This window comes from Dasypus novemcinctus, chromosome 25, assembly GCF_030445035.2.
Source record: "Dasypus novemcinctus isolate mDasNov1 chromosome 25, mDasNov1.1.hap2, whole genome shotgun sequence".
Taxonomy (NCBI): domain Eukaryota; kingdom Metazoa; phylum Chordata; class Mammalia; order Cingulata; family Dasypodidae; genus Dasypus; species Dasypus novemcinctus.
The window spans coordinates 44,632,621-44,655,895 of record NC_080697.1 but is presented as its reverse complement, the minus strand read 5'-3'; the positions used below and the strand labels follow the sequence as shown (position 1 = coordinate 44,655,895).

At 38.0% G+C, this 23,275-nt stretch overlaps 1 protein-coding gene across 1 annotated transcript in view; it reads left to right on the top strand.

The window, feature by feature from the left end:
• Positions 1-23,275, top strand: part of SNTG2 (syntrophin gamma 2) — a 330,881-nt gene that overhangs the window by 280,676 nt on the left and 26,930 nt on the right. Inside the window, exon 16 of the mRNA XM_071211871.1 lies at positions 2,024-2,134. Within this exon, the coding sequence (XP_071067972.1) occupies positions 2,024-2,134 (111 nt within the window). The remainder of the gene's footprint in view (positions 1-2,023; positions 2,135-23,275) is intronic.

The window sequence follows — 23,275 nt, the reverse complement described above, 5'->3', positions numbered from 1 at the left end:
TAAAACCCATGGAAAAATGTTTTATCTTCCAAGATTGCAACATAAAAGTCAGAATTACCTTCAGGCTTTATATGGCTGATGAGGAGATCCATGGCCTTTCAGCTTCATTTCACGAGATTGTTTAACATAAAAATCAAAGTTTTTTAGGAGTGTTTGTCAAGGAAGCCTCACTAGAGCTTTGTAAGTGGAGATTCTGTTGCATTTGGGATAGAAGGTCCAATCGTTTTTCAGATGGGCTCAAAAACTTGAAATAAAATTTTTAGATAAAATGTTTGGAATTTTTATTCATCATGGAAATAGCAAGTTCTTTTTTTGAGGAAACAACATTTTTAGATACATGACCTTGAACTTCAAAAAGAGAAAGGTGAGAATGCCATAACTAATTTGAAAATTACCAATTATGAGAGGAACTGTTTCTCTGAATAAAGACAATAATGCCTGTCGCCCAACCCCACACTTGCATATGAATCATTTTGTCAGAAAATCCCACATCACTTCACCTTAGCTTTTATTTGCAAAATGCTGATGAAAGGACTTGTCCTCTTTTACCCTTAACACAGGGTTATAGTATAAAATTCGTAAATAATTTTAAGCAAGTTAAACTGTGGACCTGTATTTCTCTCAAATCAGTGAACACATTAGATGATCTAATTTTTAAAATAGTGAACCAAAAGACAATAATAATAATAATAATATAGCTAAAGCACTTAATTGTGAGAACCATTTTGAATTCTTTAAACAATCAACAGCATCTTCACATAGGCATCTCAGTACTTGTTTGTACTATTTTTTAATAGCTGTTTTTTATACTATGTAAAATGTTGGTTATTTATGTTATTCCTGGATTTTAGACTAGTGAAGGAAAACCATTTTGAACTCTGCTTTATTCATAATCAACTAGTGTGTTATTCTTGTTCACAGGGAAATAAATAGTTTGGGTATTGCAATTTTTTTTGAGGAGTTTGGCAAAAACTATCACACCCAAGATTTCTCCTTCTTCATATGATGACACATACTTATGATTACAGATTCCTCAAATGGAAGCTATATAGTACATAATTCTAAAGGCAAATAAGATTTGGTCTATTTTAACTGAATCCAGGAGGCTGAAATTACAATCTTCTTTTGTAGCCTTCAGAGTGTGCTTAGGAGATGCCATAGGAAGGATAGGAAATTGTATTTGGAGAGCAGAATACTCGTGGGAAATGCATACTCACAGTTACGTGGAACAATAGTAGTAGAAGCTTTCCTGAAGTCATTTCACATTATTGTTAATAGATCCTCCATATCATTTGTTAGTGTTGTTGTTGGCTTATTTCATTGTCCCAGTGGCTCACATAAAGCCATCTTCCTCTCTTAATAAGAATTTACACATATGCTTCATCTCTGTAACAGAAAGTAGGAATTGCAGTGTGATTTCTGAATATTCTAACTCTGAATTGATTCTGATAGTTTTCATTCTGAGATGACTCTAATGCCTGGAGTCAGGACTCCAGAACCTTCGGGAATGGGCCTCGGCTCAGCCTCCTTGCGTGAAGGTAAAAGAGCTGGAGGAATGAATTGTTCCCCAAGACCCTATGGAGTTGCACATTTCTCAAAATCTAGATGGAGCATATGTTTTGACACTTTACCATGAAATGCAAAGACTCTGTTCGGCCCTGAGATTATATAAAAAATCAATGTAAAGAAAGAATGTTGACAGTAATTTTGAGGTTGGCGTATGGGGAAGTAAACCAAGTAGAAAACCAGAGAGGGTCAGTAAGGGTGGAAGTGGGATTGAATGCCAAGACAATGGAAGCGCATGTCACTGATAGCATGGGAAGCCATTCACTCACTTGGCTGGGGGCCCTCGGTGGTTTTGAAGACAACATTTTGCATAAAGAATGAGAAGGTAGCAAGTCTGACAATTAAAACATGTAAACATCTGCGTTTATTTAAATAGATTATTTAACTTATTAATACGTATTAATTAAGTAAGTAAGCTCTTGTTTCGAAATCACTAACTAATTTCATTCCTTTACAGAATGTGCTCTGGAGATTTAAGTTCTCTCAGCTTAAGGGATCTTCAGATGATGGAAAAACTCGAGTAAAGCTGCTGTTCCTGAATCTAGACACCAAACAAATTGAGATGAAGGTAGGGTACATAGTTTATCCTGCCTAATCAAGCACACATAAAGTAAAGTTTAAATGATCAGCAGATAAAAATTTCCATTCAACCCATGTATATTTAAATATACAAGTAAATCATAAAAATCAGACAGCAAGTCTGTTAAAAGTGCCCCTAGTTATGTACCCTGTGAGAGATCTTTATATCCTAAAATTGTGATCAATCAGATGATTTGACTCCACTAGAAGGTAGTCGTTTCTTAGTAAATATTAACAGATCAGTATTTTAAAATACAAGGAAAGTCAAAATGTAAAGGAAGGCTTTTCCAAACTGCACTAACTATATGATTCATTTTATATAATAGTGAGAGCAAGCTGCTCTTTTCATTGAAAGGACCTTAGAGTTAACTTTAAATTTGTTGCATTGAGCTGTCATTTTACGAACACATCAGGTATTGATTTTTTCTCATGTTTTATGTTTAAATGTTTTCTCAATAAATCCAATTTGGTGTAAACTAAAGACATCTTAAGCATGAATTCCAATGAGTACATTAAAATATAAAAGGAGAACCATAAGTAAATATTGTTTGGAAACAGTTTATCAGCACTTATTTTTCTGATGAAATTAATCAGAGGAACATATCACACATGACCCTTTTTATCAGAACTTTTAGCATCAATTTTAACCTCTTTATTGACTCACATGAAATAGTTTCATGACTCCTTTTTTAAATTTTTTTATTTTTAAAAGATACATAGATTACACAAAACATTACATTAAAAAATACAGGAGGTTCCCATATGCCCCACTACCCCACACCCCCCACTTTTCCCACATCAACAACTTCTTTCATCAGTGTGGTACATTCATTACAATTGATGAATACATTTTGGAGCACTGCTACACAGCATGGATTATAGTTTACATTGTAGTTTATACTCTCTCCCAGCATTCTTACACTTAGATAATAATAAAATCAAAATCTGACTTTAAGCACTGTCAAAGGTGTTGTCATAGGAGCTGTGACAGCCCGTGATAGCAGTGACTATGAAACCCTTGGTTTGTGATAGAAAGCCACTTACTCTGTCATATTGCCCTGAGCAAATCCAGGAGGTACCAGTCCTCAACAAAGAAGGAATCCTGAAAGAGAGTGAGAAACTTGAAGTAATTTTAAATTTAGCATTCTGTTTGTATTGATAGGTCCATCATGGGGAAAGTTAGAACTTTGTTCCTTTGGTATATTTTATTTATTTATTTACTGTGGGGAGGGCTATGGCAGGAAAGGAGCTCCTCACCTTTCCACACCTTTTTGGTGGTTAAATCCTCTAAAACTCTTAACTTCATTCTGTCTGAGAGCACAGTAGACTCTATAGAAAACCAGATCACCAGCACATCATTCAGTTTTTTAATGCTTCAAGGCATTCTAATGGTTTCCAACAGAGCACCAATATTTCCTCCAGGGAAGATGCTTTGGAAAGCCTGACTGCTTACTTGATCTCTGAAATGTCTCTTGACAAGCCTTTGATAGGCTGTTTCAGTAAATTTAATTTTTTTTTTTAAGATTTATTTATTTATTTCTCTCCCCTCCCCCCCCCACCCTGGTTGTCTGTTCTCTGTGTCTATTTGCTGTGTCTTCTTTTGTCTGCTTCTGTTGTTGATAGTGGCATGGGAATCTGTGTTTCTTTCTGTTGTGTCATCTTGTTGTATAAGCTCTCCGTGTGCACGGCACCATTCCTGGGCAGGCTGCCCCTTGTTTCGCGCTGGGCGGCAGTCCTTACGGGGTGCACTCCTTGCGCGTGGGGCTCCCCTACGTGGGGGACACCCCTGCGTGGCAGGGCACTCCTTGCGCGCATCAGCACTGCGCATGGGCCAGCTCCACACGGGTTGAGGAGGCCCGGGGTTTGAACCGCGGACCTCCCATGTGGTAGACGGTCGCCCTAACCACTGGGCCAAGTCCGCCACCAAATTTAATTTTTTTAATGCTAAGTCAGCTTTTGGTTAGCTGTGCTAATAAAGGGAAAGAGGCACTGAATAATCTAAACACAGTTTTGACATATATAACAATCTTTTGTGTATCTGTTTTGAAACAGACTTAATTTCTTTGCGGTGCTTTGTTTAGACTGTATTCGTTTTCTGTTTTCAATTGATGAGGAAAAAAAGAGCCTTAAAACATCATAGTGGCCACAGGAGCAGACACACGTGTTGCAGAACTTGAAGCTTAAACCATCGATCAAGTTGTCTTTAAGAAACAAAAATTGAAAATTGCAAATATAATAAATTGACATACAGAAATGAGTGTGAAATACATAAATATATCCCACCAAATCCAAACAAAGCATATATCCGACTTAACTCTCCCCCTTCACCAGATCCCAAACATGCTTAAGGGCTCGCAAACACTACCCCACAGGAAGGAAGTCAGCTGGTGGGGAAACTGAGGGGAAAGAAAGAGAAGTTTTAGTTCATCGCAGGAAAATAAGGACAAGGTGAACTCCTTGCTGTGGCCCCTCCCAAGGCCTTGAAGGCAAATGAGGGGTCACAGAGCTTAAACATAATAAAGTTCTGTGGCAGGAAGGATTCAAATTAGGATAAAAGCAATTTGCCACATTATTTCATAGAGTAGGTGACATGCGTGCAGATAACCATAGATAAACAGCACATGCCCTGCAGCAGCCTTTTACGAAACTGGGATTATAAATTCAAATTCTGCATCTTAGTATAGCTTCTGAGATACACAAAAAGTTAGAAAACAGCCGTGGAATCTAGAGCCGGTGAAAATTCTTGGAATTAATGCAGGACTGAAACAAAGAGCCCACGGGACTAAATTCTGAGTTGACAATCAAAGCAAATTTAAATAATGTTTTAATAAATAATCAGGAAATTATTTAAACAAACAAATAAGGCAATATTTGTTTTAAGAAATAAATTTTATTACCTTACTACATCATTTAACCACAGTTTTCAGAAAAATCACTATTCTTATTAATTGAATTTTCTAGTTGAATGAGTGCTAACCATGAAATGATTTTTATTTTAATATTTATCTAGTATCTTTCTGGAATATTAAACCGAACTCTGTTTTAGTCATCAGTGCAGAACTCAAAATCTTGAGTTTCTGTTAGATTCTGAGAGAGGCTTCTAAGGCGGTTGGACCATGGAATGGAACATTTTTTCTTATCTTCCATTATTTGCAAAAGTTAGATAGAATTAAGGAATTTGGGCTAATTCTGTAGTGATTCCAGTTGCTGGACATTTGAGACAGTAGCACTTTTTTAAAGTGAATGGTTTATTTCCCTTCTTTTATGTCTCTTTCTCCTAAAAAAGAATGCCAAGAAAATGAATTTTACTATATGAAGGATTTACTTTTATCCTGTTCTGCTTAATTGAAAGTGCATGCTATTTATATAAATCATAGTTAGATTATAAGGACTAAATTTGGAGTGCATCAAAAGTGGAGATGTTATCTTTTCTTAATCTCCCAGCTAGTTTCCTACTTCTCTCCCCTCAGTGTTCATATATAAGTGTAAAATACAAAGCTATATTGTAAAATAACAGAGTAAATATTCCATTTCTGCTTCTTGACCAGAGACAACTTTATTTTAGATTTTTAGCTTCAGCACTGGCTAAGCTTAATATAAGTACTTGATCAATGTGTTTAAAATGAATAAGCTAATGAAGGAAAAAGAGCAATTATTGAAAGAACTGCCAATATACTCAAAGTTTTTTCTCAGTTTCTAATGAGAAAAAAAAACCCTATTCTCAATAAAATTAAATAACTAAATTGCTATACAGAGTAGCATATATAAGTTTCTGTTATTCCCATATAGGTATCAATAAAAGACAGTTTGGTCATTGAAGGCAATGCACAGTTTAATGAAGAATAATTATGTCTTTGGGAGAAACAATAGCATATATTTTTCACTGTGTAATGATATTGTGAGGATCAACTCCATGGAAAATTATTCCACTGACATCAAAGAGTCAAATATGTCAAATTTGGAGAAATGAAGATCGAATGTGGGTGCAAGTATATATTTAGAACTGTTTGAGGGCTTGAGAAAGTAGAAATAATTTGGAGTATTTCTGCCAATGAAGTTTGACTGCTGTGCTTTCTTTGCAAAGAGCCTTGATACCCACTGCATTTATTATTGATATGGCTGAATTAGTAGTGCTGGAAAACTATTTCAAGAAGCCAGATGGTGCAGAGAGGGAGATACAACCAAGGCAAAATGTCATCAAATAGAGAATTTCGCATCTCCTGTGTATATGAACCAGAAACTATGAAATGTTCTAGTGCAGATGGATACGAACAAGAACCAAAAGAAAGAATTAATAAGATACACATGAAATGCAACCCCCTTCTCAAATACTTCTCTAAAATTATTTTTTATCAATTCTCAAATAAGTTAGAACAAAAATATAGCTTTTTTTTTAATGTGCTTCTCCAGCAGGCTGATAAATTGATCCATTCCAGAAAAATTAGGTAGCTGTTTTCACTGAGCATGACATCTTTGTTTTAGTTTTGCATGTACCATGACTGTGTCTATATAACCATAATATTCAAACGAACTGAAAATTTTAGTTGATTTTAAATCTTGAACTCTCTAAGCAGTGGCTCCTGGCAAGTACATGATCATAAAAATGACTAACATTCTAGAAATGAGGAAATATGAGGGTAGAGAGGTTAAATAACGTGACCATTGTTTACTCAGGTAGTAAGTGGCAAACCTCTGAGCAGAACCCAGCTCTCTAGAATCTTGAATCTGGCACTTTTCTCTCTGTCAATTTCTGCTCCATATATAAACTTCCCAGTTTAATGAAGGAGTTTGTGGGTTCAAAGACAATTCCCCAGAAATCTTTCTGGAATGTCTGAAGAGCCAACACACTTAAGGGTGAAGAAATGGGGAAGCCTCTCTGCCTCCACACACACAAACCCTGGGACTTGGCAAATTACCAAACTTTGTTCCTCAGATCTCTCATGTGTACAAATTCTCATAGTCCTAACACATGGAATTCCAGTAAGGATCTCAAGTCTCAATCCACAGTGATTATCACTCTGGAGGGACTCACCCACATGGTTCCCAGGTCAGATGAGTTTTAGAAGTCCCTGAAATGGTGGTTGGGGATCTACACAACATCAACGTGCTATGTGCAGACATCTGTTCCGTCCTATCCTCAGCTCAGACTTGTGACTATTGGAGCTCCAGTGTCTTCTCCACACTTGACTCTCCCAAGCCACAGTAGGGTTCCATAGGAAAGGCAGAGGCATAGAATTGCCCGTTTTCAACCCATGTTCTTTCCTTTGTCTCTCAAATCACTCCTCTCCTGCCCCAAATTGAGGGTTGTATTGTTTGTTTGTTTTGTTTGTTTGTTTTTCTCTTTGTGCATGTGTTGGGACTGGGTAAGATCTGATTCTGTTTCAGTGAAATTACATATTATCTTTCTTTCTTCTGTTTACCAAAGCCTTCGAACTTAAGTAAATATTTGACAGTGTTGCCTTGCCACAGCTGTGTTTCCCATAAAATAATTAATAGGGTTAAAAAGTAAAATGTAACCCAGATGTGAAAGGCAGAAGATGTCCTTGTCCTAATCCCCAGAGCCTGTGAATATTGGGCCACATGGCAAAAGGCCTTTGCAGATGTGGTTAAGGATACAGACCTTGAGATGGAAAGATTATCCTGGATTTTCCAGGTGGGCCCGATCTAATCACGTGAATCCTTAAAAGTGGCGAATTTTTCCTGGCTATGGTTAGAGAGAACTGTGAAAGTTCTCAGCTTCATTGCCACCTTCAAAGATGGAGGAAGGGGCCACAAGCCAAGGAAGACGGTGGCTTGTAGAAGAAGAAAAAAAAAGTCAGAGAAACAAATCGTCCCCTAGAGGCTCCAGAATGAAATAACCCTGCTGACATCCTGATTTTGACACAGTGAGATCCGTGTCTGACTTGTGACCAACAAAACTGTAAGTCTTGGTGGTCCTAAGCCTCTAAGGTATTTGGCAAATTGTTATGGCACCAAGGGAACATGATTACACCAGGTAATATCTCAAAAACATTTTCCACCACATTGACCTGTAAGACTTCCATCCTGTGGCACCAGGTGGGCCAGGGTTTCCACTCATCCCTACTTTGGCTCAGTGCCTGTCTTCATGGTGCTGGTCCTCCCTTTTCTAGAGCACCTCCTGCCACTCAGTGACCTATAATAATAAACACTTACCTATTGGACAACACAAACCTTAAGTACTCCCTTGTCTGTGAAACCCTCCCAGATTCATATCAGGCATTGGAATATTTTTTACATGTCTAGCAGAGTACAAAAGCCAGCAATAGTTCTTGCAGGGCTGACAGAGTAACCCACAGAGCCATCACTGACCCGGCCTTCCCCAGTCTCCTCCACTGTCATCCATATGGTAACACTCATGAATCCAATTTTTGTTTTGTTTTACATTTTCTGTCTCTCCCCTATATTATGCACGTTGGAAGGTTAAGGGCTAGATCATATTTGTGTTTGCATCCCAACTAGCTGTCACATAAGAGATGCCTAATAAATGTTTGAATGAATGAAGAATGTTTATGAGGTCTAGGCACCATCACTTGGAACTGGTGATCTATTAGCACTTGGCGCTAATGTGCAGACTTTAACTGTTGAGGTAAATTGAATTATGTACCTGAGAAAAAATTCTTAATCTATCTTTAATCCATTCCTGGCTTTGTGAACCCATTGTAAATAGGACCTTTTGAAGATGCTATTTATAGTTATGATGTAGTTGGGTTGGGCTTTAATCCAGTTACTGGAGTTCTTTATAAGCTTAATGAAATTCAGAGATAGAAAGAGAAAGCCATGAGAAGCCAAAAGTCAGTGGAATCAGGAGAAAAGAGTAGGCACCACCATGTGCATCGCCATGTCACAGAAAAACCAATGCCCAAGGATTGCCCAACAGTTAGCCCCAGAACACCACAGTCTTGGGGTTGAAAGCATTGCCTTCCTGACACCTCAATTTTGGACATCTCCTACCCTCAAAACTGTGAACCAATAAATTCCCATTGCTTATGCCAACCCATTGATTAGTATTTGTTTCAGCAGCCAGAAAGCTAAGACATCTTATAAACAATCAGAGTATTCATGATAGCTGCTTATATTCTTTTTTAGTTTAGTCTTCATAGTCTGTTATCTTATACTTCCAAGGTTTTCACAATCTTGAAGATTTTTGAAATGCTAGCACTTTTGACTGTTTCCATTCCGCCCTGTTCTCACATTAGGCTTTTTCCTATTTTGGGAAAGAGAATATGCATTCCTTAAGTCTTAGCAAGATTCCCATTTATCTCTGAGGATAAATGGCAATATTTGAAAGATCAGCTTATATTAATTTATTATTATTATTATATTCCACTCTTCGAGAATGTCATGCAAATATACATGATATAAGCAAATGGTGAGATTTTATTAAATGTGCTGATGATGAGACAGATTCATTCTTTATTAATAAATACTTGTCAGATCTTTTCTCTGTGGATTCCGTTCGCAGCTGTTCACATGAAAACTCTGTCATGCAGCAGTTCCCTGCCACTCTTCTCTTGGATTCCCTCTGTGGATTTGGGGTGCATAACGGTGTCCTTTCCTACTGTGATTCCCAAGCAGTCTGTGATATTTGAAATCTGGGCAGTCTGTGATTTTTGTGGCTCCTCCCATCTTGGCATTGATAAAAAGGAACCCAGCCCTGCCCAATGAGCTTGTAGCACCTTGTACCTCAGGAGAGTCCCATCTCCTGAATATCTCATTAATAGGGATTGTTCTCATTAACATATAGTATGGGTTGAGAGAGGGCTCCCAGTAAAGCACAGATCCACCCAAGAACTATCACTGTTCATGATCACTTCACCCATAAAGTATTTTTACATTATAAAACCCAGGATCCAGCTCACTTAATTTTTTCAATAACCCTGTCATTTAGCTATCATCTACCTAAAGCTCATACCTTCACATTTTAGGAAGTTTGGAAGCTAAGGCTCAAAGAAATTTTGTAGAGTTAGTAAGAGAAAGAACCAGGTTAAGCCTTGAGTTTTTGCTTCCATACCCAAGGCGGGTTGGAAACGGGAGGTGCAGAATGGGTGAGGTTAGCCATTCTGGTGGGAAATTCATCAGTGGAGGAGAACAACAACTGCATAGCTGCTTTATTTGGAGTGAAGTTCAGCTGAAACAGGAAGTATAGAAGTAAAGGCATATCCTCAGCTTCTGCTTCTGTCACTAATGGAAACAGGTAAAAAGAGCAATAAAACTTTTATATACACATTGCTAAAACCAGTAGTAGGCTGGCAAGTATTTAACAGCCAGTGATGGAGTGAGGGAAGGACACACGGACCCCTGATTTGTAGCATTTGCTGGTTGTCATGATAAAATTTTCCTATCATGGCTGATTTAATGCTACCCATGTTACATCAACTGGCTTGCAAAATATCCTGAAGACCTCACAGTCAGCTCTTGCGAACCAGATCCATCACAATACTGGAACAAAAGCAGCCCCAAATTCTTGTTTCAAACCTTGTTAGATAATTAAACTCTAAATACTGAAACTAGCATCTACCTGCATCAGGGTAGAAAAGAGTAGAGAAGTAGAGAATCCTTGTTTTCTTGAACTCTGTTCCAACTTACTTGCTCTTTTTTTTTAGGTTTATTTTTATTTATTTTATTTCTCTCCCCATCCCCCGAGTTGTCTGCTTTCTGTGTCCATTCACTGTGTGTTCTTCTGTGTCTGCTTGTATTCTTGTCAGCTGCACCAGGAATCTGTGTCTCTTTTTGTTGTGTCATCTTGCTGCATCAGCTTTCTGTGTGTGCGGCGCCACTTCTGGGCGTGCTGCATTTTTTTCACACAGGCTCTCCTTACGGGGCACACTCCCTGCGCGTGGGACTCCCCTACACAGGGGACATCCCTGCATGGCAGAGTACTCCTTACGTACATCAGCACTGCGCATGGGCCAGCTTCACCACATGGGTCAGGAGGCCCTGGGTTTGAACCCAGGACTTCCCTTGTGGTAGGCGGATGCCCTATCCATTGAGCCAAATCTGCTTTCCTTACTTGCTCTTAATTTCTCAACTATTTGGAAGAAGGAAGGGAATATAGGAAATAGAATGGCTTTCCGGCAACAACTTGGAACAGTGATTCATTGAGCTCTGGCTTTATTTGTTATTTGCCTGTGGGATCTTGAGCAGTTGCTTAAATAAGAGAGGCACTGTAAAATTAGCAAGTCTGAGAATTCTACCAGTTGGAATTCCAGTTTGGAAAATTCTCTGAGTCACAAATTTTGGATGATGCAGCCTGATGTGCTCTTAGCACTCCACTTTGATGCTGTGAATAGTTCAGCTCATAAAATTTGGCACTGTATACCTCAGCCTGGGAACTCTCTGACTGAAGCAATCATTTTCACGTTCTGAGATAAATATATGAAGAGTCTACCAAATGGAATATAACCAGCTGTCTCATCTGTGCTCAAAAACTTTATCTCTGTTGCAAGTTCAGTAAAATATGCACTCCTCAGAGTGGGATATAAAGGAAAGTGCATCCCTCATTGGTCTGCCTATATTTCCAGTTTTCTCATCAGCTAAACCCAGCCCTGATCCCCCTCTGCTGCACAGTCCAGCCACAATGCATAATCCCCATTCCCAGATCATGACTTGCAAGTTCTTTGTTTTATTTCATTTGTTTTATTCCATTTCTCAACTTATCTTCCCTTTGAAGTTGTAGCTGTCCTTTCAATATTTGTTTGGAAAATACTTGCCAAACAGTTAGGGACTCTTCACTAGTGCAAGTGTCCTTCTGTTAATAGTGGACATAAAGACAATTAGACTGTTTAAGGGGGGAGATAAAAGTACATACAAAACTTACTGTAATATTGCAGGATATGGGCAATGAAAGTATGTGAACATAGTACACCCAGGCCACAGAAAAGGGAATTGAGTAACTATTTCTTAGGTACCTTTCACTAAAGTACATTTTTCTTTCCTTGATTATAATTCTACCAAGGTCATTTCCCTTCCTTAGAGAATTTATGCAATTGTGTATCTCTCCTTTAACACTCCTCTATCACTTTAGCAGCCCCTTCTGTCACTATAACAGCATTAAGTGTGAGTTCTCAGAGTTTAAGATACTGAAGTTTCCCTCCGTGTATTTTCCCCTGCAGCAGCGTATGGCTTTCCATATAGGAGATGATCAATAAATATTTCCTGCAGTTAACTGTACCTTCAAAAACTTTATTAATGTATGCATTCTCTTCAAGGAGACTTGATAGAATGGGTTTCCTGAATCTACCTACAGCTTCCCTTATCACTGAAGAAGGCCTAGGAATTGCTTAAGGCAGATACTTGGGACTGAACCAGCAGGGTGCCTTGCATCTTTGGAAACACCATTAATTTTGTTGGCCCAGGAAAGCAGTATCTGGGCTGGTATCTGCATAACAAGACCCAATTCATCTTTTCTGACCCTTAGTTTGGGGAATTCCAGGTAGCTGGGAATGTAATACTTGCATATTTTAGACATGGTTTGGTATATATTTCTACACTTAGAAACCATTTCAGACATGCTTAATTTCTGTCAGACCAGTTCAAATAATCTGCTGTCCTAAGGCTTTAGGAATATTTGTTCACTTGTAATTTTATTTCTTGTAATATTCATTGGGCGGATTTGTAAGCACACGCAATGATAGCTGTACTGTGAGAACTGCCCCTTGAGATACAAATGTAACTGATGAGCAGGCCAGCTGGGAGACCTTGGAGAAAAGCATGTGCTTTAGGTTGCTGGGCTACTGAAAGCAGATACCATAAAATGGGTTGGTATTTAACAATGGGAATTTATTAGCTTACAGGTTTGAGGCTGAGAAAAACATCCAAATCAAGGCATCATCAAGGTGATGCGAGGATTAAGACCCACCCTGTGCTATACATTATCTGAAGTAACCCTATCAAAAGATCCTACCAACAGTAGGTTTATACCCAGAGGAATGGATTAGCTTTAAGAACATGACTTTCTGGGGTACATACAGGTTCAAACCAGCACAGCATGTTTATTTTCTTTCCCTTTCAGTTACATGATAGTGATCATTTAAATCACTTCATCAGCCAGATCATATTTTCATAACTTTGTTTTTCTAATTATTTTTGTCTGCTTTTGAAGGGATCATTTCTCTTAAGCTCTATATTTTAGACATCAGAATAACATTAGTTTTGTAATAAAATATAATATTTCAACTCAAAAATATTGATAAATAAATATGTATTAAATATCTTCTTTTGGCATAGATTGAACAAGAGAAAAATAATAGTCACAGTAATATCTATTGGTTTTAAGGTTCCAAACACTTTAAAATTCCTATCTCTATGACTTAGACTGTAGAAGAGATAGCTCATCTTCTGGGAGCTTAATTGAATGCCCACCATCATTCATATTTAATGGAATGGAATGAATGGGTATTGAAGCCCAGGTTTGCCCCAAACTAAAGACCAAGCTCTTTCCACAGCTATGTTTTAAGCTTTCTAACACATGATACAAAGCAAACATTTGCCGTAGTTGACTTATTTGTGGGAGCCTCAGCTGGAACCACCTTTAAATTCCAACTTTAAGTGCTCACATTTACATAAGGAATTGTTTATAGCTGTTTCAGTATTTTTCCAGATTACAGCATGAGGACTCCTTGCCAGTTTGCCTTCAAATTGAGTGGAAGGCTTGTCACATCTCATAAGTAAAAGATGCGCAGATTGTGAGGGAAAGGTTTTTGTTTTTTCAGTTCTTTTCTTTTTCATCTGTGATTTTTAAATTGATGAATATCAAGAGGAAAATACAAACCCCAGTGTTGTACCTCAGCTGAGCTTAACAACGACTGTTTAAATACAAGAAGACAAAGAATTTCACTTTAGCCCCCAAAGGCCATTTTGAAAACAACTTGGTGCACTGCAAGGTGTTTTTCTTGTTAATGATCCTGAGTGAATTTCCAAACAACTATGCATCTAAAAATGCCGGGAGATTATTGACTGAGTGCAGTGGAAAGGTGATGGCTCATGTGGTCAGCACCTTCACGGCATACACGCTACCTGATTAGAACACCCAGGAGAGAAAAATTGGCTTCGGGATTTACAAAAGCATTTCTTTGCAATACTTTAGTTAGTATAAAAAAATAAAACAAATAAATCTGCCTTCATGACTCAAACTTTCTGTATTAGTTCTAAATGCAAAGGAACCATTAGTTGGGAAAACTGAATTTAAGCTACCCAACCTTTTCCTAATCTAAGGGGCTTAAAAGAAGGATTTACATATTCCTGCCTGCATTTTTCACATAAACAAATGCACCAACAATCCTAAAGCAGGGTGCTTTGCACCTGGAAAGTTATAGTTTAGAACACGATGCCAACTACTGAACAAAGGTAAGTTATTTTCGAATTCAGTTTTTCCTGTGCCTCATTTATCTTATGTTATCAAAGGACGGGGAATAGACCCCATAATAAATAGTGCTGAGAGCTTAAGTTTTCCATTTTAGGATATTTTGGATAGTTTTCTGAAATGAATTATTTCCCTCCCTACTTCTGTAAACCAAGGGTGCTCAACATAACTGTCCTTAGGTTCAAGAAAATAATTATAAGCATCACTTTCCAGGTGCAAATAAATGTTTCACACTTACCATTTTCCAGGCACGGCATTACTTTATATGTTTTATTTCACTTAAACCTTAAAATAAGTCTGTGAAGACTATATTATTATTATCTGTACTTTACAGAGGAATAATGAGAGTGTATTGTAAACAACAGAGGTGGGCTTAATGCCAAGCTTTTATCCACTCTAATTTATTCCTTTCTAAAATAACTTAATGCCCTCAGATAGGTACACTTTGACAGATATTGTTTACCTCCATATTTCTCAGTCTTTCCTAACTCCATTTATCTGTGTTGCTACACCTTCTGTGTCCTGCCTGGGTTTCTGCCCTTTGTTTGTAGGAAGTTTTGAAGAAGATATCAGCCCAACTTGCCAGGTGAAATGCAGGAGCGTCCATGCAGCTCTTTTTGTAATTTTGTGGAGTCATTTCCATAATTTTGATCTTCACAGCTGTTTTACCAGTGGGGTCTCTGGTACTCGGATCTACAGAGAAGTGGACATTTTCCATGTAACCTCATATAACTGTGTTTGCAGTCTCCACTTGATTAGGAGAAATAAAGAAAAAGAGGGTGATATTCTACAACAGGCAGATCTGACAGATACAGTCAGGAGTGTCTGGAACCCTTCTGAGAATGTGGAACTTTCCAACGGGCATGACATTCCTCTCCCACTTGAACAAAATATAATATTCCCTGCTGACAAAGGGCATCCCCTTTCCTCGGCAAGAAGGAGAATGAAACACTTAAAAGAGAACAGAGACCCAGAGCCTTGCACTTAGATTTCTCTTCTTTATTCCTTTTACTTTTATCAACTGCCTGCTATATACAAGGCACTGAGGGATATACAGAGAAACCAGACAGGAACTCAGCTCAGGGAAGTGACAGGTAGCATTCAGGCACAAACAGCTGCATACAAATTGGACAGTAGAATGAGTGAGGTGGGGATAGAGGGCAAGTACACCCCCTAATAGCTCTGAGAATTTTCTAGATTATTCTCCAGTCTGTAGATAAGAAACTGCTTAAGGCCATGCGCATCCTCTTAAGCACTCCATCATATCTAGGTCATTCTGGGATAACATGCCAGTTGCTTCCAGAGAGTCAGTGAGCAGGGGGGAAGCTCCATCTAGGTGTGGCTCCATGTAAGGCCACCTGCAGAGCAGAGTGCACCCACCTCTCAGTTGCCTGTGACAATGTGGTGGATGTTCCTGAGGGCCTCTTCTCTTTGTCCCCACAAAAAAAAAAAAAAAAACTGGAGTTAACAGTTAAAACTGAAATCTCACATTTGTCTGAACTTACTAATTTAGGTAACATAATTGCTAGCCTCAGTGATTGTCAATTTGAAGAGGTGATTCAAAGAGCCCTGGATGCTCTTTAGCCATTACCCAGGAAAACAGAAGGAGATTGGTAGTTTATGTAGACAGGAACTGGAATAAATGAAACTGTGGCCAAGCAGCCTGTTTATTAAATGCCATTATTACTCCTTCCAAGGATATGAGGAGCAAACATTTCATATTAATTGAGAAGTAGAAACTCTTGTACAAAATGGGTCATATTTCTTCTCGGTAATCTGAAGAACTGGTTGCCTTACTGGGAGTTAATAATTATTAAATAACGAAGTACTAATTGTACATGGCATATCTTCAAAGAGATATTTAAGAGGTGCCAGGTGGCCCTTGGCTGGGTTCTCCGCTCGGTGATGCAGAAGAGAGCGACACACACAGAACTAAGCTAGGAAGGAAAAGGTTTATTCGCCAGCAGGAGATGGGGGATGTACAATCTCAGTTCAGTCTCCCTGACTGCAGAAATTCCAATATTTTACACCATCGGGGTGTTAATGAATTGGATGGAACTGGACACAGCTTCCTTCATTAATGAACATTAAGAGGTTGAATGATGGGGTGGGTACCAAACCAGGGAGAGTTACAAAATTATAATCTTTACCAGAGATCAAGAGGAGAGATCAGTCCCAAGGTTTTCCTTTGGATAGTAAACAGGAGGGTGGAGTTGTTACCATCACAAGGGGAAGTATACACAAGAGTGAGCCTCATTCTGAAATAACCAGAAACAAAGGTAAATTCAGTCTAGAATTACCATCACAATAGCAAGTATGCACAGGGAGGGGCTAAGTCCAGAGTAACCTTAAATGGGGATGAGACTTTTTAGAGTGACCATCCCAATAGCAGCTCTGGGCTAACTCCAGACAGTTTCAGCAATTTCAGATATTAACCTTCCAGCTATTTAATAATATAAAGGCATCTATATAATGGTTTTTTAATCATAATTATTTAATTCTTAACTTTCAGTTACAGTTTCAGACTTCATTTTTACTTCAAAACAAATTGGGTACTTTTGTTTATCAACTAAGCAAGTAAAACTATTTTAACATTAGGTTATAGAGAATAGAACTCCCACAATCAAGACCCTGGTGTTTGAAGAAAGCAAAGTGGATTTAAATTGCTGTGGTTCAATATGACTGCCTCCATAATTTCAATCAAGTGCAGCCTAACATGAAATATCTCCAATGTAATTTCATAGCTTCACAAAAAAGTATCCATTTCATAAAAACCAATAAATAAAAAGTTTGACATAAAAATGTTTGTCTACATAAAATTGAATATGATAATGTTTAACTATTACTTGCATTGATTATAAGAACACTAGTTCTGTTTTTGTTTCACATTCTTTCCTAAATGATAAGACAATTCTTTTTCCATCTAGCATTATTAATATGTTGAACTAATGTGGGATGTTTTGCACTAAATAATTTAAATTAATTTTCCTCACAATGCTTCCATAATGAAATATCCCCATCTAACAGGTGAGACACCTGGCACAAAGAGGTTAACTGATTTACCCAAATAATACCTACCATTTTTTCCCCTCTGAGATGGCTTCCTCGTCTCTTTGCTCATTGTGTTTCTTTTTTGTTTTTGTGAGTTTTTTTGCTCATTGTTTTTTCTTGAGGAGGCACCAGGAACCAAAGGTGCTCAACTGCTTGAGCCACATCCAGTCCTACCAATACCTACCGTTTTTAAATTTTCATTTTGTGTCAACATTTAGAAATAATATCCCTTTGAATTCACTCGGTAGTTCTGGTGGGTGAATTCTATTGTTAGCCCCATTTTGTAAGTTTTAAAACCAAGTTTTAGATAGGTTCCTCACCCAGCACACTCACTATAGGGTAGGAAATTAGGGAAGCATGGATTTGAATGGATGTCTGCTGGTTTCCAGAATTCAGGTCTATGACTACATGCCCTGTGACATGAGTCAAAATCTTTTTACTCACAGTCCTTTATTTCCACCACCTACAACCCTTCCGATTAAGGTCTGCCCATTTCCTCTGGGAATCCATGCCCTCAAGGAGACCATAGTAAGAAAAAAACTTCATGCAGTTTAGGAACTCACAGCTTGCTTGAGGGATTCATGAACCAGGCAGCATCCCATTGAGAAAATAGAAGGGGGTTTTACCAAGGGGAGTGGAAAGTGAGCTCATCTAGGGTAAATGCAGAAGCAAGTGAAGAAATGTCCTAATTAGCTGACTTTGTTTCCATTTTACTTAGTGGGAAGCAGGTATACTTCAACCAGTATGGTATGCTGGTCCATTCTGGACCAGAAATAGTTTTATCACCAGGTGTTGCTTATCAGTGACCCTGCAGGGCACGTTCCCTTTTCTCAAAAAACTCCTGCAGGTCAACTGTTACCCCCTCCTCCCGAGAGGGAGGGGTCTTCTGCAGGAAACACCCAACGGAGGCAGCCATTTTGTTTTATCTAACGATAGGAAATGTAAGGTTTCCTCTTCCCGGAGAATGAGGGCACCGGGTTAGAAATACTCTGGGCCCCTTGTAGTAGTATTACAGGTTCACTGAGCATTTAACTGACTCAAGTTGTAAAAGTTTGTTATATGTTTTTGTTGTTGTTTCCTTTTCTTTGAACCAAGCAATAAAGCCTTGAATTTCGGTCATTTTTTATTCTGAAAGAGCGATTGTTTTTAAAATAAATTTTTTAAAAAATCTTCTTGAGGAGCTAATCAATGTAAAGCAAACCATTTAATATTAAGTCTTTTTGAAGAGCTCTTCAGAATAGCAAAAATAATTGTGGAGACTCAAAGTGAGTTTCTGTTCCCAGCTTGTTATGATTTCCATTTGTCTCTTAAGTGTCTTATATTTGAAATAGCTCTCAAATTCAAGGACAATAGTAGCTTTCTCTTTTACTGGGATACTTAATTTGGGATGTCAGGAAGTGGAAAGGAAGTGGTTTCCCTTCCTTCTCTGGACTCTAGCATAAGGAGGAGCTAGGCAAGAGTGTCTGAGGAGGTCTGCACCTACAACCGCCTCCCTCCTGCCTCTGCCCCCAACTCAAGGCCTGACTTCCAGAGAATCCCTAAGTCCACAGGCAGGCATTTCTTGCCCACTTATTGCTTGCCAGGAGCTGAGAAGGACATAGGAGAACACCTTCACTGCTGACCAACAGGGAACTAACTAGTGGAGTCAGTGCTGTTATCACCAGGATCTAGCATTCCAGCTTTTTGAGAGCAATGGGTATCCGTTGCTTCCCTACATCCTGCCCGATCTTTATCAGTGAAGCCTCCAGGGAGCAAAAAGGAACGGCAACAACTTGAGTAAACATGGTTTAAGGAAAAAAAAAAAAATTCTGAAAGATACAGTGCAGCATTCATGGGCTAGAAGAAGATGGAGAATCAGAAGGTGAAGGCCTTATCTCCCAGCCTATTTAGATAACCCTCCCCAACTGCTGTGGGGTTGTGCATGGACTTGGTGACTCAGAGAATTGGCTGCCAAAGAAGTGCTTTGTCTCCAGAGGAAAGGAAGCAGGGAGCTGAATGCCTAGAAGGTCCTGGAAGCTCCAGGCACACCGGGAGTCTCGATGAGCTGTACAACCTCATGTCCCAGTATGTGAAAGAAGGCAGAGATGCAGGACAGAAGCCTGCACAGAAATGGAGGCTTTTACAGCCCGTTGGTATTTTGGATCAGTGTGGAGAAAAGCAAAGCATGCCACGTCATGCTGAAGGAGAAAATGAGAATGCTATTTAAGATTATTTCTATTGATTTTATTTTGTATTTAGTGATTTGAGAATTAACATTTTAATCTTATAAATATACCCTTTTGCAGGGTTAAATTAAGAATGAAAAGAAAATGCTCTAAAGAATAGTATGATGTTTGGGAGGATATCATAGTAAAAACATATTCAATCTGCTTGAAAAACCTAGACAAATTTACCCAAGCAAATTTTCCCTAGAAAAGGAGACTAAGATGTACTGAATGAACCACTATAATTTTGAAATGTTAAGAAAGCAAAAAGCCAGGGAAACTTAATTAAAGCTCATATTCTTAAGATGTTTTTCTTAGCAATCCAAGTAAATTCTTCTGCATCTTTCTAATATTTTCATTCTCTCATGCAAGCTTCTGTAACCCCACCACCAACAAAATAAACAAAAACAAGTGTGTCCACAAATAATACATATTTTAATAAGAAAACAATTTACAAGAATCTCTTCCACCAAAACATGAAACATTGGATTCTAAATACATTATATGAGTCAGACTGGTTTAGATGATTTCATCAAGCAAAATAAATGCCCAGCACTTTGATTTATACCTGCCTTAAATGTAACCTTCTCAATATATTTCTGGAAGCATTACCTTCCTCTCCACAATCACATTATGAGTAAAGTTCCTACATAATAAAGAAACATTGTGCCAGCTACATCTTGGCTTAGCGCTAACACATCTCTTCTGTCACCTCTTTCCTCTCCTCACCTCCACATCACCCACCTGTTATCCCAAGTATTATTAGAGAAGAATCTTGGCAGCCATAGAAACTTGAGAGTGAAAAGCAATAAGTGAAATTATGAATTGGCCTGTTTTGCTCCCACAGGAGGGCCAGCCACTAAGGGCTCTTCCCAGGCTGACATGTCTTAGAACCTGGTCAAAAACGGGTGGGTTAAGGGCAATTATGCATCTTAATTGAGAAGGGAAACCAGAGGTCAGAGTGAAGGAATGGGGATCCAAACATTGTTGCCCCTGCTTTGAGTAGATACCCATTCCCTCATCTCCTTCAAGTCTTTGCTATCTTACTGGGATTGAACCTGATCCCCTCTTCAAATCCCAGTTTATCTCCTACAGCCTTTCCCATTTTCCTATCCTTCCTTTATTTTTTTTAAACAAATCATATAAATAAGCACAAATCCATCCAAAATGTACAATCAGTGGTATTCAGTATAATCATATATTTGTGCATTCATCTCTTCAGTTATTCTTAGAGCACTTCCATTATTCCAATAATAATAATAAAAAAACTACCAACCAACAAACAAATGTATCACCTCTCAATCTTTCTATGCTTCCCCACCATACATAGATGCTATTCTCTTTCCTTTCTCTAGTATATTGGTATTTATATTTTGTGAAAGTCTTCTATACAATATCACCCATATTCATGTTTTATATGAGGTTTTATTATCTTATATAGTACCATGTTTTAGTTTTTAGCTTTCCTTCTAGAAATATACATGACCTTAGACTTCCCCTTTCAACCACTGTCATACTCATATAATAGCACTGCTGGTTATAAACACTGTGATATGCTTTCACCATTTCTATTCATTTCCAAAGATTTACAACATCCTTTTTAAGAATTCTGCACAGATTAACCCTCAGCTTTCCATTCTCTACCCTCTTATTTTCTCATGACCTGTAGTCTAATTATTAACCCCAGGAGTTTACACAATTTATTTAGTTCATAAGAGCACAATCATACATTATTTGTCCTTTTGTGTCTGGCTTGCTTTGCTCAACATAATGTCCTCCAGGTTCATACATGTTGTCACAGGCTTCAAGACTTTATTTCTTCTTAACTGCTATATAATATTCCATCATGTATATACACCACAATTTATCCATTCTTCAGTTGATGGACACCTGGGTTTTTTCCAACTTTTGGCAATCATGAATAATGCCTATATGAACATCAGTGTGCAGATGTCTGTTCATGTCCCTGCTCTCAGGTCTTCTGGGTATGTACCTAGTAATGGTATTGCCAGGTCCCATGGCAAGTCTATATCCAACTTCCTTAGGAACTGCTGAACAGTCCTCCACAGTGGCTGTACCATTCTACACTCTCACCAACAGTGAATAAGTGTTCCTATCTCTCCACATCCAATATTTACAGTTTTCAGACTTTTTAATAGTGACCAGTCTAATAGGTAGGAAATGGTATGTCATTGTATTTTTATATTTCATTTATCACTTTCTATCATAATATGGAATTAATTTCTTTATGTTTATTTTAGCCTCTTGTCTAAAATGTAAGCATAATGAGGGAAGGGGTTTTTTGAACTGCTGTATCCAAGCACACAGAACTATGTCTGCCATAAAGCAGACATTCAATAAATAGACTTTGAGTAGAAGAATGAATGAATGAACAAGACAACAAATAGGAAAACCCATTCATGTTTAGGGACTAGATGTGAGAACAGTCAGATGATAAAGGCCATGAACAATGTAAAGATCCTGAAAGCCTTTTGATTGGGTTGGTGGGGCTTCCTGGTGTGAAATGCATCAGAATAAAGGAGTTCACAGACGAATTATGAATAAGCTGACCATCACTAACTTCTGCTCATATATTAAATATATATAATTTAACTAGTACAGAGTTGCTTTAAAAATTATCTATAGCCATTTTTTCTTCTAGAACATTGTATAGTTGTACCACAGTGTTCTCCCCCTTCCACCCACCATCACAGGAAGAACTGACCTGTTGACCCTATGTTCCTTCAGAGGGTTCAGTGTGTTGTTTATCACTGTACATATTGGATTCATTAGGCCTTTTTGTCTTCTAATTGTGTGTGCTGAGCTCTAGGGGAACTGAAAGACTATCTGATTAATTATTATGCTCACAATCACCAGGACAGTGCACAATCACCAGGACAGATATTGGGCACTTGATACCTTTTACTAAGAAAAAAGAATGAATGAATTTTTTATAGCTGAACAGAAATTGACCAAAACTGGTATTTGTACTTTAGGCTTTTTTGCTTATACATTTCTAGTGAAACATTATTCTTTAAAAATAATAGCTAATGTGCATTCAGTGCCTACTATATATAAGGGCATGTACTTTGGGACATTTTAGCAATTATCACAACAACCCTATGAGACCGATGTTCTCATTAGGCACAGTTCATTGATAAACTGGGGTTTAGTGTGAATAAGTAACTTGCCTAAAATCAGAGAATTATTAAACATAGAATGAATCTTTGAACTTAGGTAGTCTCCTAAGAAAACTATATCATGTCTCCATTTTTAATATTGTGTGAAAAATTCAGGTGAAATAATGAGAAAAACAGCTGTTTTTTGTGGTCAGTGAAGTTGGAATTGCATAGTGTATCAGTCTCATTTAAAGAAAAATACAAGTACTTGAGGAGAGATCATCTCGATTTAGACTGGAAAGCCCCAGAAAGTGGTAAAATATTCTGTCAGTTACCTAAGGATGGAATCGTGTCCTTCTCAAGTACTCTGGAAT